The sequence below is a fragment of the Sturnira hondurensis genome, unplaced genomic scaffold (genome assembly GCF_014824575.4).
Source record: "Sturnira hondurensis isolate 20B ecotype Veracruz unplaced genomic scaffold, ASM1482457v3 Scaffold0001304, whole genome shotgun sequence".
Taxonomy (NCBI): domain Eukaryota; kingdom Metazoa; phylum Chordata; class Mammalia; order Chiroptera; family Phyllostomidae; genus Sturnira; species Sturnira hondurensis.
Window position 1 is genome coordinate 7,511,701 of NW_028073935.1, and position 27,927 is coordinate 7,539,627.

Sequence of the window (27,927 nt, forward strand, 5' to 3'; positions counted from 1 at the left end):
CATTTCTTCTAATGGAAATTTAGCCAGTGGCTGTTAGATTCCCAGGGAACACACCTGGAAACTTAAATGAAGTGTTAGGTACTATTTAGAGGTCTGATCTTGGGGACTGAATTCATTGTGTAGGAGGAAGGCAGTGAAGATGGAGGGGAAACATCATCCACAGGTGGGTATTAGTTAAGCACCTCCTATGTGCCAAGCACAGGGTGGGTCCTAGGGCTATGGTCATGAGGAAGCCAGGCAAAGGTCCTGCCTCCCAGAACTGACAGTGCAGTGGGTGACAGACATTATATAGGTACATGCACATAAAATATACAAACTGTGATGTGTGCAGTAAAGGAAAAGAGCAGAAGACGTGGGGATCTAGGTTCCTGCTCTTTGTCTGGCACACACAGTAAGTGCAAAAATTACTATTTGGAGAATGAATGAATGTTCTAGCTCAGTGGTTCTCAAAGTTTAGCATGCACCACAATCAGCCAGAGAGTTTATACTAGTTACCTAATGCTGTGAAGCAAATTACCCCACAATTCAGATACTGAAAAGAACAATAAGCATTTATTATCTCATAGCTTTTGTGGGTTAATAATTTGAGAGCAGATTGGCTGGATAACTTTGCTTAGTATCTCAGGAAGTTGCAGTCCAGTTATTTACTTAGACTTGGGCCAGCCAGTCTGCTTTCAAGGTGGCTTGCTTATGCAATGGCTGTTGGCCAGATGCCACACGGACCTGTCCATAGGGCTGCTTGAGTGCTTAAGTCTCCTCACAACATGGCTGTTGGCTGCCCAGAGCAAGGGATCCAAGAGAGAGAGCAAGGATGGAGGAGGCCACAGTACTTTTCATGGTGAGATCAACTATCACATTGGCTACTTTCTGTTTGCTTTACAAATCAGCCTCATTACTGTGACATGGAACTATGCAAAGATGGGAATACCAGGTACTGATCATTGGGGGCCATGCTGGTAGCTGGCTACCACAGCATTTTAAAAGGGTTGCCTGAGTCTAGCCAAGTAGCTCTGTTGTTTACAGTGTCGTCTTTGTATGAGAAGGTCACAGGTTTCACCCCCCAGTCAGGGCATGTACAAGAAGTAACCAATGAATGCATAAATAAGTGGAACAACAAATTGATCTCTCTCTCTCTCTCTTTCTTCCTCTCTGTCTCTCAAAAAAAAAGTGGGAAGGGATCACCTTCACCCACCCAAAAAATTTCTGAGTAGTTGGACGTGGCAAGAATTTGTATTTCTAATAGCCTTTTAAGTCATGCTAACTGATGGGACTGCACTTTGAGAACCACTTTTCTGACCTTAAAATCTTAAGGTTGAAGGGAATTTTAGAAATCTCATCCACAGGGTCTGTACTGATAGTCATATCATCCAGGTGATAGGTATTTGGCTCAGTGAGAGAACCCATAATTCTACCAATACATTATCTTTTTTGTTTCTATAAAAAGATAGCCATAAAATTTACTCCCATAATGGAATCATTTTATGTCTTAAATACAGTATAAATGGCATATGTAATGGCTGACTGTAAATACCTTCTTAAAAGTGGATTTTTTGCACTGGCTGGTGTGGCTCAGTTGGTTGGAGTGTTGTACTGTGCACTGGGGTGTTGGGAGTTCAGTTTCAGGTTGGAGCACATGCCTGGGTTGCAGGTTCAAACCCTATTTGGGCCACATGTAGGAGACAGCCTATTGATCTTTCCCTCTCACGTCAATGTTTCTTCTCTCTCTCTCTCTCTCTCTCTCTCTCTCTCTCCCTCCCCCCCACCGCTGCCCTCTCTCTTTAGAATCAGTGAAAATATTTTTTTACTGTGTATTTTTGTTAGTTTGGGTGGTTGGTTACTTCTATCTTGGGAACCAAGTTCTTGGGTATACTGATTAGTGAGGTATAAGTTTGGGAAACAGAGAGCAAGATCTCAACTCTTCATGGATTTTAGAAAATTAGCCTCTCACTAGTATTTGAGCAGATGGTTCAGCAAGCACTTTTTGTTCAGGAACATAACATCCTTTTTGAGCCTTCATTAGCAACCTGCAGCCAGGCACCAGCATACTCCATGATGGCATGCAAATCTTGTGGGCTTGCCTCATTGGGTAGAAACTGGGAAGGGGGGTGGTATGCTGGGAAAGGGGAGCAATTAATACTAAAAGAAAGATGAGTCTACAAGCAGTTCCTGTTCAGTGCACCTTTCTGAGTGTGTTTTTAGTGAGAGTGGGTCTGGAGGTACTTCTGGAGCAGCAATGTCTGGATCATAGTGCCTGAGTCATAGGGCTTTGCTTTTCTTGGGTTCTGTGGGATCTATGTATTTTGGGTTCCAATGGAGAAGACATCTTTTGAGCAAGATATCCTAGTACAATCAGATTTGGACACAAATATTTGCAGCTAAATAAATTATTCTTGTTTTATCTACAAATGTAAAGACTACTCTTCAATAGAGAAAGGGCAGCAAGTTGTAGGATTTGATGAACACATTGACCTAGCACTAAGTAAGAACCTCTTCATAATTTATTATGCTTTTTTACAATGGAACTTAATTAAAAATATGTAAGTATATTTATATTGATGCAATATAAATACATTTTAATATTAAATGAATTAAACTATAATTTTATATCATTAAGCCTATTTAATGTTAACACAATCTTATTAGTTTTAATATCTATGATGTATTCTAAAATTAGTCATCTCAAATTTCTAAATGAATATTTTTAAACCATGTTTTCTACCTTTTAAACATCATATTATCACAAACAATTTTACCAAACAAAATATTTTGAAGAATTATTATTAAAGAAATGAATATTTACTGCAATTAAATAAGAAACCAAACTAAGTTGCACATTAATTACTGAATTATTTTCAAAGCAGTTTAATATAACTGTGCGAGTAAATTTTGACTTTGGGTTACAAGGTCATTATATGGAAATTAGTGAACACTTGACTTTTTAAGAAATCTCACTTGATTTACATATGTACATCAAATGAGGTCTAGATAGATTATTTCTCCTGACATAGATATTGGTGAAAATCTTTCCGTAAACCTTGAAGAAGAGAGTGGCCCTGTGTTGCTTTATAAGATTTTCTTTGACAGCCCAGAGCAAGTAGAAGGAAGGAAATAACCAAGATCAAAGCAGAATTAAATGACATAGAGACTAAAAGCACAATTCTAAAGATCAATGAATCCAGGAGTTGGTTTTTTGAAAAGATAAACAAAATAGACAAACCTTTAAGTAGGCTCATTAAGAAAAGAAGAGAGAGGACACAAATAAACACAATCAGAAATGAAAGAGGAGAGATTACAACTGATACCACAGAAATAGAAAGGATTGTAAGAAATTACTATGCGGAACTGTATGCCAAGAAATTTGAAAACCTGGGTGAAATGGACAAATTTCTAGAAAAATATAATCTTCCAAAACTCAATGAAAAAGAAGCAGAAAACCTGAACAGGCCAATAACAGCAAATGAAATTGAAGAAGTAATCAAAAAACTCCCATCACACAAAAGCCCTGGGCCAGATGGTTTCACAGGAGAATTCTACAAAGCTTTTAAGGAAGAGCTAACCCCTATTCTTCACAGACTATTCCAAAAAATCCAAAAGGAGGGAAAACTCCCCAACTCTTTCTATGAAGCCAGCATCACCCTAATCCCAAAGCCAGATAGAGACACAACAAAGAAAGAAAATTACAGACCAATATCACTGATGAACATAGATGCTAAAATCCTCAACAAAATATTGGCAAATCGCATCCAACAATATATCAAAAAGATCATACACCACGACCAAGTGGGATTCATCCCGGGGATGCAAGGATGGTTCAATATACGCAAATCAATAAATGTAATACACGAAATAAACAAAAGCAAAGACAAAAACCACATGGTCATATCAATAGATGCGGAAAAAGCTTTTGATAAGGTACAACACCCATTTATGATAAAGGTACTCAGCAAGGTGGGAATAGAGGGAACATTCCTCAATATAATAAAGGCCATATATGAAAGACCTACAGCCAACATCATACTCAATGGGCAAAAACTAAAAGCTTTTCCACTAAGATCAGGTACAAGACAAGGTTGCCCACTTTCACCACTTCTATTCAATATAGTATTAGAAGTTCTAGCTGCAGCGATCAGACAAGAAAAGGAAATAAAAGGCATCCAAATCGGAAAGGAGGAAACAAAACTGGCATTGTTTGCAGATGACATGATAGTGTACATGGAAAACCCTATAGCCTCTACCAAAAAACTGCTGGAACTAATAAATGAATTTGGCATAACAGCGGGATACAAGGTTAATATCCAGAAATCAAAGGCATTTTTGTATACCAACAATGAAGCAGCAGAAGCAGAAATCAGGAAAAAAATCCCATTCGATATAGCAAAAAGAAAAATAAAATATCTGGGAATAAACCTAACCAAGGAGGTAAAAGACCTGTATGCAGAAAACTACACAACACTGAAGAAAGAAATCAAGGAAGACACAAATAAATGGAAACATATACCGTGTTCATGGATTGGAAGAATTAACATCATCAAAATGTCCATACTACCCAAAGCAATTTACAGATTCAATGCAATACCTATTAAAGTACCAATGGCGTATTTCACAGACATAGAACAAACACTTCAAAAATTTATATGGAACCAGAAAAGACCCCGAATAGCTGCTGCAATTTTGAGAAAGAAGAACAAAGTAGGAGGGATCACAATACCTGATATCAAACTGTATTACAAGGCCACTGTAATCAAAACAGCCTGGTACTGGCACAAAAACAGGCACATAGACCAATGGAATAGAACAGAGAGCCCAGAAATAAACCCAACTCTCTACAGTCAATTAATATTCGACAAAGGGGGCAATAACATAAAATGGAGTAAAGACAGCCTTTTCAACAAATGGTGTTGGGAGAACTGGACAGCTACATGCAAAAAAATGAAACTTGAGCACCAACTTACACCATACACCAAAATAAATTCAAGGTGGATAAAAGACTTAAATATAAGCCGTGAAACCATTAAAACCCTAGAGGAGAGCCTTGGCAAGAAAATCTCAGATATTCTACGCAGCAATATTTTTACTGATACGTCCCCTAGAGCAAGGAACATAAAGGAAAGAATAAACAAATGGGATCTCATCAAAATTAAAAGCTTCTGCATGGCTAAGGAAAACAGTATCAAGATACAAAGAGAAGCAACAGCTTGGGAAAACATATTTGCCAATGATACCTCAGATAAGGGTTTAATCTCCAAAATATACAAAGAACTCATTCGGCTCCACTCAAAGAAGACAAGCAACCCAATCAAAAAATGGGCAGAGGACTTGAACAGACATTTCTCCAAGGAGGACATACAGAGAATCCAGAGACACATGAAAAGATGCTCGATATCACTAGCTATCAGAGAGATGCAAATTAAAACCGCAATGAGATACCACTTAACACCAGTCAGATTGGCTATCATAAACAAAGAAACAAACAACAAGTGCTGGAGAGGTTGTGGGGAAAAGGGGACTCTAGTTCACTGTTGGTGGGATTGCAGACTGGTACAACCACTATGGAAAACAGTATGGAATTTTCTAAGAAAACTAAAAATGAACGTACCTTTTGACCCAGCAATTCCACTCTTGGGAGTATATCCTAAGAACCCTGAAACACCAATCCAAAAGAACCTATGCACCCCGATGTTCATAGCAGCACAATTTACGATAGCCAAGAGTTGGAAGCAGCCTAGATGCCCATCGGTAAATGACTGGATCAAAAAACTATGGTACATTTACACAATGGAATTCTATGCTGCAGAAAGGAAGAAGGAACTACTACCCTTTGCAACATCATGGATGGAACTGGAAAGCATTATGCTGAGCGAAATAAGCCAGGCGGTGAAAGACAAATATCATATGATCTCACCATTAACAGGAATCTAAACAAACCAAACAAGCAAGCAAAATACAACCAATGACACTCAAATATGGAACAGGCTGTCAGGGCCCAGAGGGGAGAGGGGAGAGAATCATAGGGGAAAAGGGAATGGACTCACATGAACAAGTATAAAAGACACATGGACAATAACTAAGGGTGGGGGGTGGAAAGGGGAGGGAGGCGGGGAGCATGGGGTGGGGGGCGGGCAGGGTTGGGATTATAAGACAGAAACCTGTACTTGAACAAGAATTAAATAAAAATTATATTAAAAAAAAAAAAATAAGATTTTCTTTGCAACTTTTTTTGAAGATTCTCCTTTGCAGGACGTATAAGAAGGGGAGATACCCATTATAATCAAATATTTAAACATTTTTTAAAATAGCAAAAAACTCCCCAACTCTCAATATGCCATCCTGATTTTATTTTAGTCTATACTCTTCCAAATTTTGACCTCATCTAGATTTAGTTATTCTAAACATTGTTGTAACAAATGAGGCTCCTTTGGTTCATGGCACAACAGGTGCACCATAGATATTAGTTAGCTTTATAGATGCAGAGAGGAACAAAAGAATGGGAAGCTGTAACTTGTATCGCCTTACAGACCCTCAACTGCACTTCATCTGGTCTCACATGTAGAAGGATACCCACCTTCTTCTGTGCCATTTTATATGTGGTTAAAACCTCAAGTTTTATAGATATCAGAATCAAACAGCCAACTAAATATGTGATCATAAGCAAGTTACTGAATGTATCCAAGCCTGTTTTTCAACTAGAAAATGAAGATACTAATAATCTTTGAATTATCGTGTGCCTATTACAGTAGCTACAGATATTTTTATAGAAGATCGGTTAGTTTACCTGGAGTCACAAAGCATGCCTGGGTTGGGTTGCCACCTGCATGAAGTAGGGCATTCAACCAAGCCAGGAGGCACCAGCTTTACTCCCCAGGCTCATAGGCTGAGTGAGCACCATCAGGCACCATCAGGCGGACAGGCCTGGAGCTCAGGACTTGACTAGCAGCACTGAGATGGGCTCACGTAAAATCTACCATTGACAGTATTTTTCTTGTAGAAATTACCATCACCTCCCCCCACCCTTTTAAAAGGCAGCCCTTATTGATTACAAGTACTATTTCTAAAATTCATAGAGTCCTGCCTGGTGTGACACAGTGGGTTCAGTGTCATCCATCAAACCAAAAGGTCGCAGGTTCAATTCCTGGTCAGGACACATGCCTGGGTTGTGGGCCAGATTCCCAGTTGGGGGCGTGCAAGAGGCAACTGATTGATGTTTCTCTTGCACATCCATATTTCTCTCCCTCTGGATCCTCTATATGTCCTCCTTGGAGAAATGTCTGTTCAAGTCCTTTGCCCATTTTTTAACCCAGTTGCTTGTCTTCTTTGAGTGGAGTCCAGTGAGTTCTTTCTATATTTTGGAGATTAAACCTTTGTCTGAGGTATCATTGGCAAATATGTTTTCCCAAGCTGCTGCTTCTCTTTGTATCTTGATACTGTTTTCGTTAGCCATGCAGAAGCTTTTAATTTTGATGAGATCCCATTCGTTTATTCTTTCCTTTATGTTCCTTGCTCTAGGGGATGTATCAGTAAAAATATTGCTGCGTGGAATATCTGAGATTTTCTTGCCATGCTCTCCTCTAGGGCTTTAATGATTTCCAGGCTTATATTTAAGTCTTTTATCCACCTTGAATTTATTTTGGTGTATGGTGTAAGTTGCTGCTCAAGTTTCATTTTTTTGCATGTAGCTGTCCAGTTCTCCCAACACCATTTGTTGAAAAACCTGTCTTTACTCCATTTTATGTTATTGCCCCCTTTGTCGAATATTAATTGACTGTAGAGAGTTGGATTTATTTCTGGGATCTCTGTTCTATTCCATTGGTCTATGTGCCTGTTTTTATGCCAGTACCAGGCTGTTTTGATTACAGTGGCCTTGTAATACAGTTTGGTATCAGGTATTGTGATTCCTCCTACTTTGTTCTTCTTTCTCAAAATTGCAGATGCTATTCAGGGTCTTTTATGGTTCCATATAAATTTTTGAAGTGTTTCTTCTATGTCTGTGAAATATGCCATTGATACTTTAATAGGTATTGCATTGAATCTGTAAATTGCTTTGGGTAGTATGGACATTTTGATGATGTTAATTCTTCCAATCCATGAACACGATATGTTTCCATTTGTTTGTGTCTTCCTTGATTTCTTTCTTCAGTGTTGTGTAGTTTTCTGCATACAGGTCTTTCACCTCCTTGGTTAGGTTTATTCCCAGATTTTTATTTTTGTTTTTGCTATATCGAATGGGATTTTTTTCTTGATTTCTGCTTCTGCTGCTTCATTGTTGGTATACAAAAATGCCTTTCATTTCTGGATATTGACTTTGTATCCCGCTGTTTTGCCAAATTTATTTATTGGTTTCAGCAGTTTTTGGGTGGAGTCCATAGAATTTTCCATGTACACTATCATGTCATCTGCAAACAATGCCAGTTTTGTTTCCTCCTTTCCAATTTGAATGCCTTTTATTTCCTTTTCTTGTCAGATCGCTGTGGCTAGAACTTCTAATACTATATTGAATAGAAGTGGTGAAAGTGGGCAACCCTGTCTTGTTCCTGATCTTAGTGGAGAAGCTTTTAGTTTTTGTCCATTGAGTATGATGTTGGCTGTAGGCCTTTCATATATGGCCGTTATTATATTGAGGAATGTTCCCTCTATTTCCACTTTGCTGAGTACCTTTATCATAAATAGGTGTTGTACCTTATCAAAAGCTTTTTCTGCATCTATTGATATGATCATGTGGTTTTTGTGTTTGCTTTTGTTTATGTGGTGTATTACATTTACTGATTTCCGAATATTGAACCATCCTTGCATCCCTGGGACGAATCCCACTTGGTCGTGGTATATGATCTTTTTCATGTATTGTTTGATGCAATTTGCCAATATTTTATTGAGGATTTTAGCGTTTATGTTTATCAGCAATATTTGCCTGCAGTTTTCTTTCTTTGTTGTGTTTCTATCTGGCTTTGGAATTAGGATGATGCTGGCTTCATTAAAAGAGTTGGGGAATTTTCCCTCCTTTTGGATTTTTTGGAATAGTCTGTGAAGAATAGGGGTTAGCTCTTCCTTAAAAGCTTTGTAGAATTCTCCTGTGAAACCATCTGGTCCAGGGCTTTTGTGTGATGGGAGTTTTTTGATTACTGCTTCAATTTCATCTGCTGTTATTGGCCTGTTCAGGTTTTCTGCTTCTTTTCCATTGAGTTTTGGAAGATTATATTTTTCTAGAAGTGTGCCCATTTCACCTAGGTCTTCAAGTTTCTTGGCATACATTTCTGCACAGTAATTTCTTACAATCTCTTCTATTTCTGTGGTATCAGGTGTAATCTCTCCTTTTTCATTTCTGATTGTGTTTGTGTCCTCTCTCTTCTTTGCTTGATGAGCCTACTTAAAGGTTTGTCTATTTTGTTTATTTTTTCAAGAAACAAACTCTTGGATTCATTGATCCTTAGAATTGTGCTTTTAGTCTCTATGTCGTTTAATTCTGCTCTGATCTTGCTTATTTCCTTCCTTCTACTTGCTCTGGGCTGTCTTTGTTGTTGTTCCTCGAGTTCTTGCAGGTGTCAGGTTAGGTTGTTTGTTTGAAATGTTTCTATTTTCTTTAGGTAAACCTGCATTGCTATGAACTTCCCTCTCAGGACTGCCTTCAATGTGTCCCATAGGTTTTGGGTTGTTGTGAGTTCATTTGCATTTGTTTCCAGATGCTTTCTGATTTCTTCCCTAATTTCAGTCTTGACCTACTCATTATTTAATAGCAAAGCATTCAGTCTCCATGTTTGGATGTTTTGGGTTTTTTCCTGTGGAGTTGGTTTACAATTTCAGTCCCTTGTGATCAGAGAAAATGCTTGGTATGATTTCTATTTTCCTGAATTTTTTGAGACTCGTTTTGTGTCCTATCAAGTGGTCTATCTTTAAAAATATTCCATGTGCATTTGAAAAGAATGTGTATTTAGCTTCTTTGGAATGGAGGGCTGTATATGTATCATTTAGGTCCATTTCATCTAGGGTGTCGTATAATGCTGCAATATCTTTGTTGATATTTTGTTTGGAAGGTCTGTCCACTTTTGACAGTGGGGTATTAAAATCCCCTACTATAATTGTGTTGCTGTCAATATCTTTCTTCTGGTCCTATAGAAGTTTCCTTATATATTTGGGTGCTCCTATGTTGGGTGCATATATATTTACAATGTTAATGTCTTCTTGCTGGATTCTTCCCTTGAGCAATATGAAGTGACCTTCTGGGTCTCTCTTTATGGCCCTGTTTTTGAAGTCTATTTTGTCTGATATGAGAATTGCTACCCCAGCTTTATTTTCTTGACCATTTGCTTGGAAAATTTGTTTCCATCCTTTCACTTTCAGTCTGTGGTGGTCTTTTGACCTGAGGTGGGTCTCTTGTAGGCAGTATATGTGTGGGTCATGCTTTCTTATCCATTCAGCTATTCTATGTCTTTTAATTGGTGCATTTAATCCATTTATGTTTAGGGTTATTATTGAAAGTACTTATTCATTGTCATTTATGTACCTGTGTTCCTCTCTGTCTCTCTGTTTTCCTTCCTTTCCTTAAAACAGCCCTTTTAGTAATTCTTGTAGAGCTGATTTGGTCGAGGCATATTCTTTTAGACTTCTTTTGTCTTGGAATCTCTTTATTTGGCCTTCTATCTGGATTGAGAGCCTTACTGGGTAAAGTAGCCTTGGTTGTAGGCCTCTGGTTCTCATTACTTGGGATATTTCTGGCCATCCTCTTCTTGCTTGGAATGTTTCCATTGAGAAGTCAGTAGCCAGCCTTATTTGGACCCCCTTGTATGTTACTTCCTTTTTCTCCCTTACTGCCTTTAGGATTCTCTCTTTGTCTTGGAGTTTTGCCATTTTAATGATGATGTGTCTTGCAGTAGGCCTCTTTGGGTTCCACCTGATTGAGACTCTTGTGATTCCTGGATTCATGTGACTTTATCTCTCCTCAACTTAGGAAAATTTTCCATTATTACTTTCAAGTAGGTTTTCTATCCCTTGTTCTTCTTCCTCTCCATCTGGTATTCCTATTATTCGGATATTATTACGTTTCATATTGTCTTGCATTTTTCTTAAACTCTCTCCATTCTTTCTGATTCTCTTTTCCATTACTTGGTCTGTCTGGGAGATTCTTTCTACCCTGTCTTTGATCTCACTTATGTGGTCTTCTGCCTCATCAATCCTACTATTCATACCTTCTACTGTGTTCTTCAGTTCAGAAATTGTATTCTTCATTTCCTCTTGGCCTTTGCTGATCGTTTCTATTTCCTCTTTCATATTGGTATTGCTTGCGGAGAGTTCATTGTAACTCCCCTGTAGTTTCTAGTTGCTCGTTGTAAGCTCTTTGAATTTCCTAATAACCAGTGCTTTGAATTCAATATCTGATAGTTGACTTGCTTCTATTTCATCTAACATTCTTTCTGAGACTTCCTCCTTTTCTTTCATTTGGGGATTGTTTCTTTGTCTTCCCATTGTTTGTGATGCTCTTCTTGTTGGCCTCAGCTTCTTAAATTGATCTGTTCTGTTTCCCTGGGTTTATGGTGTGGACTTTTGTGGTACGATACCTGTGAAATTCAGTGGTGCAGTCTTTTGCAGGTATGTTGGTGTTCTTTGCTTCCACCTACTCCTCTTGTTGGTTTCCAGCTGGTCAAACCTTTTCTTCTGGTCTTAGTAGCTGCAGCAACCTGAGGGGTTATTAGTGTGGCCTTTCTCAATCTGGGTGAACTCAACTGGTCTCTCCAGTGTCCTCCCAAGATCCAGACTGGCACTGCTCTTTAGCGCCCCACTGAAAGCACATTTTTCCCCCAGGCTTCCCAGCTATGGCTTTCCTGGTCTCGCAGGCTTGCACGCGGACCTTTCCCTGTGCTGTGGCAGAACACACAGGGAAACTCACAATTCTCCCAATTTGGCAACCATGGCCTGACTCCTGGCATTTTTCCATTTGCGCCCGGCTGGGTAGGGAGGGAGCTGATGACTGGCTCTCTTCAAGGGGCCTTGCTAGCAGCCTGAGGCTCCCCAAGACTGTGGGAGAGCCAGCTCAGGTCTCATGCTACAGGGAATGCACAGGCGGCTTTCAGTTCTCCCAAGCCGACAGCCGCAGCCTGACTCCTGGCTCTCCTCAGTCTGCGCAGGCTGGGTAGGGAGGGAGCTGGTGACTGGCTCTCTTCCAAGGGCCTTGCTAGGAGACCAAGACTCCCAGGGTCTGTGGCAGACCTGGCTCTGACCCCGAGCTACAGGGAATGCACTGGCGGCTCTCAGTTCTCCCAAGCCGGCAACTGCAGCCTGACCCACGGGTTATCAGAGCTCTCTGGTTTGCTTCCCAATGCCCAACTCCTCTCTCTGCCACTACAGGCAAACCGATCTCTCCTGGTGTTTTCCAATCTGTGCCCTGCTGGTTAGGGAGGGTGCCTGTGACTAGTTCTCTCCCAGGGTTGTTGTCGCCTGCCCTCGGCTCTCAGAGACCAGGGCAGCCCAGCCAGGGCCCTGGCGCGGCCTGGCAGAGGGCCTGCAGCCTCTTCGGTGTTTCCTCCTACCTTGTTGATCTGCAGTCGTCTCCTCTCCTCAACCTCTGGTCATTCAGTGTCCCCTACACTTTCTGGAGTCCTGCCTTCCTATATTCTGGGTCCCTGTTGGCTATCCACTGTGCTCCTCCGCAGATCAGCCCGGTTTTTCTCCGGCACATGGAGGGAAGCAAAATCCTTTGTCCTACTCCGCCTCCATCTTCTGTCCTTCCCTATTTTTAAAATTTTTTAAAATATTTTATTTATATTTAGAGAGAGGGGATGGGAAGGAGAAAGAGTGGGAGAGAAACATCAATGTGCGGTTGCCTCTCATGTGTCCCTTAGTGGGGACCTGGCCTGCAACCCAGGCATGTGCACTGACTGAGAATTGAACTGGCGACCCTTTGCTTCACAGGCCCGTGCTCAATCCACTGAGCTACACTAGCCAGGGCTGAATTATGTTTAGTTATTACAAAAAAACTGTCCACCTGCCCGTTTGATTGGCTTGTAAAAATACATGAAGAGGTATCTAAATATTAATCTGCCTGTCAAAAACCGCAGCTCCACCTAAAAGCAGTAAAATTTTATTAGTGATGAAAGCAGTTTCTTTTTGGCAGCTAATAAACTGTTATTTCACATAAAGTGTCTTTAAGTAGTTTTTAAAAAATTCTTTACTGAATAGCACATTAGGTGAGTTGTATTCTTCTTACTTTTGAGGTAATACTGCACAGTTATGAGAGAGGAAATGAAAAATAGTAATAACATTATTAGCATAACCAGATGTGAATTCCCCATGTTGATCTGGCATGGGGAAATTATTACAAAGTAACATGATACTTTGAATATATATATATATATATATATATATATATACCCCTTCCTCAATGGCTTTTATTAGGTTTGGAACACACAGGAATACAGGTAAAGCTCATCAATCAATGTCAGGCACGGATCAAACAATAGATAGTATTTCAAAGAAATCTGAGGGCTTAGTCTGAGTCAGTGTCTGTCAGGTAAGTTGCAAAAACTTTGGGAGACATACTCATTTCCTGCTTGGACCCTTATCATATGAATGAAAGCACTCTTAGCAAAGTAGGCTTCACAGGACTTTAGGAACTCTTTCTCATGCCAAATCACCCTGGAACTCATTCTAGTCAGCAAAGGGCTGCACCTCCTTCCCCGTCATAGGTTTTTAGGCTTAAGTGGGTTAGAACCAGAAAGTGCTTCTACCAGATGGAAATGGGGACTCAGGCTATGTCAGAATAGCCAGGGAGCTGGGGTCCATCATCCCCCTCTTTGCTGCAGCCCCCCAAGTCCTTCCTTGTGTACCTCCCAAGTGATTGTGTCTGGCTTCAGTTGCCCGCACTCTGAGGGGTCTTACCCATCCTAGACTAACCAACCAAGCACTGGGGGCCAGAGATGGATGAAGCAGAAGCAGTGCTCCTGCCAGGAAGATAAGCTTTGTCTCCTTAGTGGCTCACAGTCCAAAGGTCGCTCACTCAGCCTTAGCCATGGGGAGGGCGGGGGGGGGGGTGCGCAGTTACAACTCCTAAGGCCTGGCAGAGCAGTTCCCAACACATATATGGTATCTGTGCAGAAAAATTCTGACATAGTAGGCCTACCTACTGATGCTTAGGAAGGTCTACTTCCAAGGTTGGCATCTGGGAACTTGGAGGTGGGAAGGGTTCCCACCTCCATAACTTATCAGATAAGAGTGGTTCAATGTGTCTAGACTATTTATTTAGCAATGTGGCTTTACTGAGCACCTGCTTTCCTTCTGCGAGTCTGGATTTTGGTTTATGCCAGACAAAGGCTGCCTACATGACCAGCTCCCAGTGAAGATCTTGAGTACTGAGTCTCTAAGAAGCTTTCTTTGTTGGCAACATTTCACATGTGTTCCTGAAGTAATTATGTAAATCTTTGTGACTATCAGGAGAGGATTCTAGAAGCTTGCTCCTGGTTCTCATGAACTTTTTTCCCCATGTGACTTTTCCTTTGCTGATATTTCCTTGTATACTTTTGCCATAATAAATCATAGGTGAATATGAGTATGTGCTTGTATAGTCAGCACGACCAATCATAAAACTTAGGGGTTGGTTGGAGACTCCCAACATGGACCCCTACTGGTGGTAATTCAGAAACCATCTGAAAACCACGTGTTGTTGGTAGCTGTGTCATTTGTGGATGACAGGGCTCAGCACCGTAGCACTTCAGCAGAAAGCCTGGTTATATCCAAACATTTTTCTCAGTACAATATTTAACATACTTTCTTCAAGTTACCCTAAGAAATTTAGGTTATAGGCTTAAACTCTGTTTTTAAGTTGAAAGGTTAATTCTTTAGTATAATTTGATAATTATTCCTTTTTAATTTAAACATTGGAAGATGTTTAATTTCCTCAATGTAAAGCAGTCTTTACAGAAATAGTATATTATTGCATCCCCCATTTTCTCTCCAACATTGTTCTTTTTAAAAAAAATGGTTTTTGCTGCTGTTTACAGTTGTCCCCATTTTTCCCCCATTGCTCTCCTCTGCCCTGCTCACATCTCTCTCCCACATTCAATCCTTCCCCCTACTATCCTTGTCCATGGGTTCTTTTTACATGTTCGTTGACTTGATCCTTGCCCATCTTTCCCCCAGTAGCCCCAGACCTCTCCCTTCTGGTCACTGTCAAGTTTTTTTCTTTATTTCCTAGTCTCTTGCTCTATTTTGCTCCCTTGTATGTTTTGTTGATAAGGTTCCACTGATAAGTAAGTGAGATCATATGGTATCTGTCTTTCACCACCTGGTTTATTTCTCATAGCATAATATTCTCCAGTCCCATCCATGCCATCACAAAAGGTAGGAGATCCTTTATTCTTTCTGCTGCATACTATTCCACTGTGTAAATGTACTAAAGTTTTTTTATGTGCTTATTTACTGATGGACATTTAGGCTGTTTCCACTCATTTCCAGTGTTTCCAACACTGGAAGACTATATTGTAAATAATACTGTTATGAACATTGAAGTGCATAGGTTCTTTTGAATTGGTGTCTCAGAATTTTTAGGGTATAATCTCAGCAGTGGAATCACCAGGTCAGAAGGCAGTCCTGTTTTTAGTTTTTGGAGGAAATTCCACACTGTTTCCTACAATGGCTGCACCAGTCTGCATTACCACCAACAGTGTACTGGGGTTCCCTTTTCTCTACAGCCTCACCACCACTTGTGTTTTGTTGATTTGTTTATGATGGCCATTCTCACTGGTGTGAAGTGGTATCTCATTGTGGTTTTAATTTGCATTTCTCTGATTGCTAGTGATGCTGAGTGTCCTTTCATATGTATATCCTCCTTGCAGAAGTGTCTCTTCAGGTCCTTTGCCCGTTTTTTAACTGTACTGTTTGTCTTCCTGGTGTGGAATCATATGAGTTTTTTCTATATTTTGGAGATCAAACCCTTGTCCAAGGTATTATTGGCAAATATGCTTTCCCATATCATTTGTTCCCTTTTCATTTTGCTGATGTTTTCTTTAGCTATGCAGAGCTTTTTAATTTGATGCAGTCTCATTTGTTTGTTTTTTCTTCTTTCTCAAAATTGCTGAGGCTATCTGCAGTCACTTATGGTTCCATATATATTTTTGAAATATTTGATCAATATATGTGAAATAATGTCATTGGTATTTTAATAGCAATTACATGGAATATATAAATTGCTTTGGATAGTATGGGCATTTTAGTGATGTTAATTTTTCCAGTTCATGAACACAGTATATGCTTGTATTTATTTGTGTCTTCCTTAATTTCTTACTTCAGTTTTCTGTGGTTTTCTGAGTACAGGTCTTTTACCTCCTTGGTTAAGTTTATTCCCAGGTACTTTATTTTTCTTCTTTCTATAATAAACAAGATATTTTTCCTAATTTCTGTTTCTGATATTTCATTGTTGGTATCAAAATGCCTTTGATTTCTGAATATTGACTTTGTATCCTGCCATTTTGCCAAATTCACTTACTAGGTGGAGTAGTTTTTCAATGGAGTCTATAGGTTTTTCTATGTACACCATCTGTCAGCTGCAAACAATGATGGTTTTACTTCCTTCTTTGCAATTTGTATGCTTTTTATTTTTTTTTCTTTTCTGATCACTGGGGCTAGAACTTCAAATACTATGTTGAAGAGAAGTGGTGAAAGTTGTCACCCTTGTCTTGTGCCTCATCTTAGGGTGAAAGCTTCTAGACTTTGCCCATTGAGTATGATGCTGGTTGGAGGTTTCTCATATATGGCCTTTATTATACAGAGGAATGCTCCCTCTATTCCCACTTTGCTGAGTGTTTTTATCATAAATGGGTGCTGTACCTTATCAAATGCTTTTTCAGCATCTACTGATATGATCATATGATTTCTGTCTTTCATTTTGTTTATGTGATGTATTATATTTATTGATTTAGAAATATTGTGCCATCCTTGTATCCCTGGAATGAATCCCACTTGATCATGGTGTATGATCTTTTTAATGTATTGCTGGATGCAGTTTGCCCATATTTTTTTCAGGATTTTAGCATCTATGTTCATCAATGGTATTAGCCTGTAGTTTTCTTTCTTTGTTATGTCTTTATCTCATTTTGGGACTAGGAAAATGCTGATGTCATAAAAAGAGTTTGGTAGTCTTTCCTCTTTTGGAGTTTTTTGGAATAGTTTGAGAATAGGAGTTAGTTCTTCTTTAAATGTTTTGTAAAATTCTCCTGTGAAGTAGTCCAGTCCAGGGCTTTTGTATGCTGGAAGTTTTCTGATTACTGCTTCAATATCACTGGCTGTTACTGATCTGTTCAGACTTCCTGCTTCTTCTTCATTTAGGTTTGCAAGACTACATGTTTCTAGAAATTTGTCCATTTCACCCCAGTTTTCAAATTTCTTGGCATGTATTTGTTCATAGTAATTTCTTATAATCCTTTGTGTTTCTGTGGTATCAATTGCAATTTCTTCTCTTTACTTCTGATTTTATTATTTGGGTCCTCTTTCTTTTTTCTTGATGAGTCTGGTTAAAGGCCTGTTGATTTCTTTTATCTTTGCAAAGTGCCAGCTCCTGGGTTTATTGATCCTTTGAATTGTTCTTTTAGTCTCTATGTAGTTTATTTCTACTCTGATTTTGATTATTTCCTTCCTTCTCTTTGTTCTGGGCTTTGTTGTTGTTCCTCCATTTCTTGTAGATGCAGGATTAGGTTGTTTATTTGAAAGTTTTTTATCTTTTTTGGTAGGCCTGTATTGCTGTGAGCTTCCCTCTCAGGACTGCCTTCACTGTGTCCCATAAGTTTAGGGCTGTTGTATGTTAATTTTCATTTGTTTCCACAGACTTTGTGTCTTTTTCCTTGATCTCACTGTTAAGCCCCTCATTGTTTAATAACATGTTATTCAGTGCTCATGAACTTGACTGTTTTTGAATTTTTCCCTTTAGTTTGGCTTCTACTTTCAAGCCATTGTGGTCTGAGAAAATGCTTGATATGATTTCAATTATCTTGAATTTGTTGAGGCTTGTTTTGTGTCCTTTCATGTGGTCTATCCTTGAAAATGTTCCACGTGCATTTGAAAAAATGTGTAGTTTGCTTATTTGAGGTAAAAGGGTCTGTGCATCAATTAAATCCATTTGATATAGTGCATCTGTCAGGACCACAATATCAGTGTTGCTTCTTTATTTGGAAGATCTGTCCATTGTTGACAGTGGGGTATTAAAATTCCCTACTATAAGTGTTGCTGTCATTACCTTTCTTTATGTCCTTCAAGATTTCCTTATGTATTTGGGTGCTCCTATGTTGAGTGCATATATGTTTATAATGTTTAGATATTCTTAATGAATTCTACCCTTGAGTATTATTAAGGGTCCTTCTGTGCCGTTTTCTTATGGCCTTTGTTTTGAAATATACTTTGTCTCATATAAATATTGCAACCCCAGCTTTTATTTCCTGTTCATTTTCTTGGGAAATTTCCTTCCAACCATTCACTTTCAGTCTGTGTAGGTACTTTGTTCTGAGATGCATCTCTTATAGGCAGCATATATGTGGAGCATGTTTTCTTATCCATTCAACTAACCTATGTCTTTTGATTGGAGCATTTAATCCAATAACATTTAAGATTATTATTGATAAGTACTTATTCATTGCCATTTTTCTCCTTTATACCTGTGTTCCTCTCTCACTCTCTTTCTTCATCTTCTTAAAGCAGTCCCTTTAGCATGCCTTGCAATGTTGGTTTGGTGGATATGTATTTTTTTAGCCTTCTTTAATTAGAGAAACTCCTTATTTTGCCTTCCATTTTAAATGAGAGCCTTGCTGGGTAGAGTAGTCTTGTTTGCAAACCTTTGCTTTTCATTACTTGGAATATTTCTTACCATTCTCTTCTGGTTTCTACTGTTTCTGTGGAGAAATCAGCTACTAGCCTTATCAGAACTCCCTTGTATATTAATATCTGTTTCTACCTTGCTGCCTTTAAGTTCTCTCTTTGTCTTTGAAATTTGCCATTTTTAAAATAAATAAATAAACTTCATTTATTTATTTTTGGAAAGAGGGAAAGGGAGAGAGAAAGAGAGGGAGAAAAACATCAATGTGTTGTTGCTTCTCACACTCCCTCTACTGGGGACCTGGCCTGCAACCCAGGCATGTACTCCAGACTGGGAATAGAACCAGTGGCCCTTTGAATCACAGACTGGCACTCAACCACTGAGCCACACAGGCCACGGTAAAGATTGCCATTTTAATTATGATGTGTCTTGGAGTGGGCCTCTTTGAGTTTATCTTGATTGGAACCTTCTGGTCTTCCTGGACTTGCATGACTTTTTCTCTCACCAAGTTAGGGAAATTTTCTATCATTACTTTTTCAGACAGGTTTTCTATCCCTTACTCATCTTTTTCTCTTTCTGGACTCCCTATTATACAGATATTATCATGTTTCATGTTGTCCTGCAGCTCCTTTAACCCCTCTTTGTTATTTTTGTGTCCTTTTCAATTTTTTGCTCAGTCTGGGAATTTTTTTCTACCTTGTGCTCCTTTTTGCTGATTTGATCCTCTGATTCATCTAGCCTGTTTTTAGTTTCCTCTACTTTGTTCTTCAATTCAGAAATTTTATTCTTCATTTCCTCCTGGCTCTTATTGCTAATTTCTGTATCTTTTTCATGCTGATGTAGTTCACAGTGAGTTCCTTATAGCTTCCCTGTAGTTTTTTACAATTCTCACTGAGCTCGTTGAGCTTCCTTATAATCATTGTTTTGAACTCAATGTCTGATAGTTTACTTACCTCTATTTCATTTAGCACTCTTTTTGGGTATTACTTCTTTCCTTTCTATTTGGTGTTGTTTCTTTCTCTCACCATTATAGGGGAGACTCTTCTTGTTTGTTCTGTTCTCAAATTGATATGCTTTGACTCCCTGTCTTTGTGGTGTGAACTTCTATGGTAGGAAACTTGTGATATTCAGTGGTGTAGTCTCCTTTATCTCTTGGATGCCCTTTATACTCTTTATGTTGGCTCTCTGGAATATAATTGGGTTTTCATTGTTGCTGCATCATTCTTTGTTGATTCAGTTGACCGAGAGTCACTCCACCCACCATGTCTTGTATGCAGTTGTCCAGGGAGAATGAGTCAAAACCACACAGCCCAGGAAACAAACATCCCATATCTGCAAAAATAATTCCCACCTACAGTCCCACTATCAACAAAAAATGAATCAGTATTAGTAAGGCTATAAAGACATTAAGACTATTATAAGAAAGAAGCAGAAAATATGATATGACTGAAAGAAAAATGGTTTTGAGAGGGTAATGGGAGCAGTCCTAGAAAGAGTAGGGAAGCAGAGCAATGCAAAGAGAGAAAATAAAAGTTATATCATAAATAAAGAAGGAAATTAAGAAGGCAGAATGGACTAAGATAAAGGAAGAATATAGTATTAGGTTTAAAAAGAAAATTAAAAAATAATGTGAGAGAGGGAAAGAAAAAGAAAAGTGAATAAAAAATTATGAATCAAATTGGAGAAAAGATCCACCACAGCATTATCAACAACAAATGAACTAAGATTAATTTAGGTGGAGTGGGAATAAGAGGGTTAAAAGAAAGAAAAGCTTAAAAGATGTCTAGAGGGAAGGGAAGGATTTTGAGATGATGGGGAGGAAATACTAAGAGTCAGGAACAAAAACCAGGCTAAGACAGGAAAAAAAATAAAATTTGAGACCAAAAAAAAGCAAGGGCTAGATGAAAGAAAAATATAGAAAAGAAAATAAACATTAAAACAGTGAAAAGTTAAAATATGAGACAGAAAAAGAAAAGGTAGATTGAATGCTGAATGAAGTAGGAGAGAGGAACAGTAACATTTGAGATATAAAATACAAGAATAGTAAAGATCTGGAGATAAAACTGAAAAATGCAACAAAAACTTCCCTGTCCACAACCAACGAACAAAAATTGCTAAAGGTGGAGAAAGAACGCAGGTATTTTAAGAGCAGGAAAAAGAATATAAGGTGACCATTGGTAAGAAAATTGCTTTTGAGAGGCTTGACAGGTGAGAAATAGCAAGAGTGTGAAAGTTGTAGCAAGAGATAAAACAAAATTTAAAATGAAAATAATAAGAGGAAAGAAGAAGGTAAAATGGGGTAAGAGAAGGGAAAAGCAAAATATGAGAATTGAAATACACTATAGTATAAAATCTAGTGGCTTAATATGTACAAACTTAAAGGACAAAAAATGAATGTTAAAAAACTATACAGGAAAGAAAATATCACAAATCATGGGGAAGACCATGGTGAATTTTGTCTTAGTGGCATCTAGTATTTACCAGTGTTTTTTTGTTTCTATATCTGCTTCTGGTGTTGTCAGATGGTGTCCCAGTCTGACTTTAGGTAACCTGTTTGCAACTACAAGGGATCCATTGTCTGTGTCTGATTTCTTCAGTTGTTGATCTAGTCACTCTGCAGTCAGGCTTAAGCTCCACAGGGTATCTTGGGGGTGGGACTATTGCTCCCCTTCAGGCTGATGCCACTTGGAGGGGAGTGGTCTGCCTGAGCAAGATGGCTCCTCCAGTATGGGGGATGACTCAACACTGGGGTATTGGTGGCTGTTCTCTCAGTTCTTTCCCCAAAGCCACCATCCCCAGTCCCTTCTCAAGCATCTCTAGTCCACTCTGGCCCCCTTTGTTGGAGCTCATGGTAAGTGGATGCATATGAAAATTTTGTGTTGGTCCTTTAAGTGGCTCTTTGCATCTCCAGCCATCTGTCTCTGGCAGAGAGGAACCCTGCCACTTTTTGCATCTGGATGTTATCTGTGTACTTTTTCAGCACTCGTGCTCTAGGCTGGGGAGCCCAGATTCAAGTTTAGACCCCACACTTCTCAAGGGGATCCCTGCAGCTGCTGAGATATCCCTCCAGCACTTCAGCTGCCACTCATGGGTGCCCAGCCTGCCCTCTCACATCTCCACCACACTTCATACCAGTCACATTGTATAAAAGCTGTTTCTTGTGCCCGTTCATATTTATAAGGCCTCTCTCTCATTATTGTTCAGTTGTTTATTCAGCATGATTTGTCCACAATTTAGTTGTAATTCCATATTGGTCCTGGGAGGATGTTAGTGTGACTGCCATTCATTCTTACACCATCTTGGATCCTAATTGCTTTTCTTTTTTTTAAAGATTTTATTTATTTATCTTTAGAGGGGAAAGGAAGGAGAGAAGGACAGAAATATCAATGTATGGTTGCTTCTCGTGAGTCCCCTGCTGGGAACTGGCCTGCAACCCAGGCATGTGCCCTGACTGGGAATCAAACAGCGATCATCTGGTTTGCAGGCCCATGCTCAATCCACTGAGCTACACCAGCCAGGGATAATTGCATTTCTTAAAGAAACATTTTCTAACCCTGGTTTGGTGGTTCAGTTGATTGGAGCATCATCCCATACACCAAAATGCATGTTTGATCCACAGTCAGGGCACATACCTAAGTTGTGGGCTCAATCCCCACTTGGGGTACATACAGAATGCAACCAATTGGTGTCTTTCTCTCTAAATACATACACACACACACACACACACACACACACACACACAATAAGAAATTAAAAAAAATCCTTGGGTGAGGATTAAAAAAAGAAGAAAGAAGTATTTTCTAAATTTCCAATGATTGGCACTGTGCCCAATTTAATGAATGTTGGATTTAATTGAAGAGGTCTCCAACAATACTTGAAGGCTCTGGTCTTTCCCAATCCTTCCCTAACCCTGCCTCCCAGCAGTATTTACTCCCCATATCCCCATACCCTAACATACAGACCCAGAACTGTGCCAGAGAAGAAATTTTATTTTGAAGATTTTATGTATTTCCAAGTGCTATTAATAATTCCTAAGAAAACTAATGTATACATTTATCTACATTCAATAATGATTTTTAGTATTTATTATATAATAAAGTCGAATTCAAACTCAAATTTATGTGTAATAATGTCCTGAATAAATTTAAAAGTAGAGTATGCATATGCTAAACAAATTGACCCCACTGTCTGAAAAATAGTTCAAAATAATAAATAAATTCTCTACCTTCGGTACCATAAATCTTGTTCATTTTTTGCATGTACCCAATGAGCTATAAAATCATTTTCCCTTCTTTTTGAAGGTACTACCATACTAATTCTGTTGTCATTTGGCTACTATTTAAATACTTGGAGCAGATTCTGCTAATACTTAAATTTTAGGATACCTGGCCAAGGCTTGTAGTTATAGCAAGCCACACATTCATGTAAGAGCACAAAATGATGTGGGAAACCATTGTTGTTGATTCTGCTTCAGATAGGTAGAAATCAGGAAGAATTATACAGAATATTTAAGACGAGAAGCCACACTTTCTTAACCTCTGTTGGCCTTCATTTTGGATTATCATGAACTGATTAACAAGTTTCTATATTTCTGAAGCTGTAATAGGGGTGACCAACCTTTGGCATCTCTGGGCCAGGCTGAAAGAAGAAAACTTGTTTTGGGCCACACAATAAATACATTGCAACACATAATCACACACACACAAATCTCATAGTACTTTAAGAAAATTTAAAATGTTATATTGGGCTGCATCCATAGCCATCCTGGGCCACATGCAGCCTGTGGTCTGTGGGTTAGATGCCACTGCTGTAGAAGATATTTTAAAATATAAAATATTTATGAAAGTGCTCAAATGTACCTATTTACTTACAGAAAAACCATAACTTTTTGCCTAGACTTGTAACAATAGCTATATTCTATACTTAGCAAACACGTGATTTTAAATGTAATTAACTAGCAGCAAGAGTAAAATTTTTCTCTGGAAAACTTTAAAAAAATCAGATTCAAGCATCTAATAAACCTTTGAGACCAAGGTATTAGACATCAAGGATGTCTAGGGAAACCACCCAGAGTTTTTCTTGGGTGTGTTAGCTGCCTGTAACATAGAATGTCTAGCTACTTTGAGGCAGCCTGGGGATCCCTGGGGAGGCAGAGTGTTTCAAAGAGTGTGTGTATTAGACCAGCATGGTCCTCCAAACATAGTTAGTGAGCCAGCATTGGACCAGGAATACTTGTTACTGGTCTACAACTAGATCAGGGTAGAAATTGAAAGTATTTAGAAATCTTTATAGAAATTTGACAAAGAATGTCATCTAAATATGTGCTCATTTCTCTAATAATTAATTGTTATTGTATTTTACAAAATCATTGTTCTGTGATGGATTAAAATTTTCTTAAGTGGGCTTTCACCACAGATAGTTTAGTAGTACTTGTGAAAAATTCAGTTTCCTTGAAATAGAGAATGGGCTGACAGTGACCAGAGAGGAGAGGAGAGGGAATTTCAGGGGAAATAGGGGAGGGATTTAGAGGAACATATATAAAGGATACATGGATAACAACTGAGAAGGGTGGAAATGGGAGGGAGGGGGGAGCACGTGGGTGGGACGGGATGGGATTAATAGAAAACTGTACTTGAAAAATAATTGAAAAAAATTAGTTTCCTGGACACCAACATAAGCCAATGGGATCTAAATGTCTGGGAATGGGGACAAGTCCCAGGAATCTTCATTTTTAACAAGCTGCCCAAGTCATTTATTTCAGGTTGAAGTCTGAGAACTGCTTTAGGAGGAGGAGCAACAAACTGACTCACATATTTCTTAGGTATGACATTACCCTTAAAGGCTAGCCACTTTAAGAACCAGAGTTTCAAAGAAAGCAGCTCATATACAATTGACTGCAGTCCCCATGGAAAGTATCTAAGTACAGTTCCACTGCTAGTTTATGAGATGCCTTTATGCCAAACACCCTTGAGGCCTCTTCACTGCCATCTGCAGGCAAATGGTAATAATGTATTGGTGCATAATATGCTGGACCTGACCCCATCCTAGAATCCTTGACCTCCTTTTGCACAACAGGCACAGACACACACCAGACGCAGGGGAGGGAAACAGTCAGTGCTGAACCATGACAAAGAACTTCTTACATAGCTCTTCTTAGGAAACACTGAAGCCATTCTCCCTCCACAAACACAGATCCTATGCCCCTCATGGAAAGTGAATGTACACATCATAGGGCTTCTTGTTTGTTGCAGGTGCAAAGTGACTGGGAATAAAATAATTTAATTCTCCCTGCACACTTAACTTTCTTATTCTCTGTGTCAATTCTTTACAGATGATTTTGTGAGGAAGAGAAAAAATGTTCATAGAGCAGTAATTGCTTCCCAGAAGGAGGGACTTCTGCCTTCTGTCTTGTTCTTCAGTTGCTGCAGTTGCCATTGCCCCTTTTATCCTGGCTCTAGTAGCTTGAAATCAATACAAATGATTACTACAAGAAGTCTGAAGAATTTTAATCAAGTTCCAGCTCTTCTGGACTACAGACTGGGCTATAGCTCTTTGGGACACTCATGGGCACTGTTGAGAACTGCAGCTTAGACGAAGGCATAGGTAGAAATGCTTTGCCTCCTCACACAACCAAAAGAAGGATAACGACCAATTTACAAATAGTAAACAACCAGAAGTGCCAAAAAATCAAACTGCATGAAACTCCACATCCAAGGAGTTAAAGAATCATTCATCCAGACCAATATGAGGGGCAGAAATAGGAGACAGTCAGCCAAGTGGAGAGGAAGCCCAGCCAAAAGGCGGACCGAGCAGGCAAGGCGAGGCTGGGTAAACAGGAAACTAAAGACTAAAAACCTCAAGCTACTGAGGGGATTGCGACGGCAAAAGAAAGGGGCCTAAGAGAGAGGAGCCTGATTTTGCACAGGAGATCCAAAAAGCTTGCCCAGGGATTGGGAGGCCTGACCCTAAAAGGGTAGCCTGGAAGACAAGGGGTGAAAGGGAAGAAGGAGAAAGGGAGCTGCCCCAGAGATGACAATGGTATCTTGGTTAGAAGACTAGAAAATGTGATTGACAGCCACAATATAGGTACTGTGGCTGAGAGTAAAACATATTCCTAACAAAGAAAAGATTACTCTGTTCAAATCTATAAAGTAAAGTTGTTCCCAAAAGCTAATGTCAAAACTCCCAGTTATTGGTCAGTTCCTCTCCATTCTACTGGCTTCCTCCTCTTCTTCCATGGCTGACCTATTGCCCAGCTATGGCCCCTTCCTTGAGCTGGCCAAATGTGATAGCCAATTCAGGTGGAGCCCAGAGAGAACCACCAAGGACACCCCTTTCTGAAGTCACACAGGGAGTGGGTACCTGAGTATACAGTACAGACTAAAAAGTAGTCCCTCACTCTTTTTTAAGTATATTTTATTGATTATGCTATTATAGTTTTCCCATTTTTTCCCTTTTATCCCCACTTTGCCCTGTACCCACCTGCCCTCCAGCATTCCCCCACCCACTTAGTTCGTGTCCATGGGTTAAATAATATCCCCCTTGGTATGCCTCATGCAGTATTTTCTCTGGTTGTGGGATTTCCATGATGCAAACAGGGTTGATTAATTAGAAACATGATCATCCTCTGCAGACAAATATTGACTATAATAGGAACTAACTGCATGACTTTGTTTTTCTGTAATGAGGGATACCTTTTTAAAGGGTATCCCTTAAAGGGATGTGCATATTTTTTTCATGTTTAAAGGGTGTTAACAAGGTGGTGCTAGGAAAAGAAAACCCATTAGCCTAGATCACAAACTAGATTTGGTCAATGATGATTATGTGTTATAGCTATCTATTTGAAACATTAGAATAAAGCAATTAAAGCAACTTTAATACAGCTCCAGTGAGAAAAGTAATTGTGTTAATATGAATCTTAAACTGTGTTTACAACTCCATTTCTTTTAATTCAACTATATTATATTTAATTCATAGTCAAGCAATTATTTTGTAATCAATTTTTAATGTGTTTCTTTGGAAAACAGCAGTTCTATGATTGAAATCAGATGGGACCTGAGTGTAGAATGTGATACATGATTTTCTAACTTGGGGGATGCAAATCTGTCACTCACTAGATTGTAGGTCTTTAGGTTAAATAACTGTGTCTTTTATTTTTCTGTCCCATAGTAAACACCTGAACAAGTACATATGCTAGCATTGCATCTTAATGTGCCCCACACTCCATGAATCAGTACACCCACTTACTGGAAGTTGGAACTCTGCAGTTGTAAAGATAAGAGTGCAGAGCCAGGGTTTTTTGCCACTGTCATTGCCCACAACCACTATTCCAACATTCCCCTACCGTTTGGAGCTCATCAAGTTCCACTTTTCTCTCCATGTCAGGAATCCTTGTCATGATGTCTTTGTGCAGTGAGGTGCACGTGTATGAGTACATTCCATCCATCAGGCAGACAGAGCTCTGCCACTACCACGAGCCCTACTACGATGCAGCCTGCACACTGGGAGCATACCACCCACTGCTATATGAGAAGCTGCTGGTGCAGCGCCTGAACATGGGTGCTGGGGCTGACCTGCGCCATAAGGGGAAGGTGGTCCTGCCGGGGCTGCGGGCTGTGCACTGCCCCACACCCAGCTCGTGAAAAGAGACTCTTGGGAACCAATGTGCAATAAGGTACTACTGTTGTTCTATAAGTCACGAAACAATACTTGAAGATATATTTTAGGCAATGTAGTATTGAGTCTCTTAAACTGCAATTTAGTGATGGCCACAAGTATTCTTTATCTAAGCCACTGAGTATTTATTACTGTGTTGAATATAATGATGGAATTAAAAAGGAAAAAAATACATCAAGAAAGATGCAAAAAAGAAAAAGAAAAGCTGAAAAAGGGAAAATATGTAAGAAAAATATTAAGCTTTTCTTATGTTATGGACACTGCTTATCTGGGTCAGTTTCAGTGATATGAAGAAATGGTTTCTACTGCAAAATGGTGACACTGAGGTACAGTATAACATCTAGTGTGTCAGTTGTATGGGCATTTGTCATTAAGGAGCCTAGAGTTTATGATGACTGTCTGAATTAGCACTCAGATGTATTCATTTTAACAGCAAAAATCTTTACAATATCCTATGAGGTGCTTGTGTTTCC

At 39.2% G+C, this 27,927-nt stretch overlaps 1 protein-coding gene across 1 annotated transcript in view; it reads left to right on the forward strand.

Moving 5' to 3' along the window:
- The window catches only part of ST6GAL2 (ST6 beta-galactoside alpha-2,6-sialyltransferase 2), a 52,346-nt gene extending 24,746 nt beyond the window's left edge, over window positions 1-27,600 (forward strand). Inside the window, exon 5 of the mRNA XM_037070472.1 lies at window positions 27,164-27,600. Within this exon, the coding sequence (XP_036926367.1) occupies window positions 27,164-27,420 (257 nt within the window). The 3' untranslated portion in view covers window positions 27,421-27,600. The remainder of the gene's footprint in view (window positions 1-27,163) is intronic.
- The last annotated feature ends 327 nt before the right edge of the window (window positions 27,601-27,927 follow it).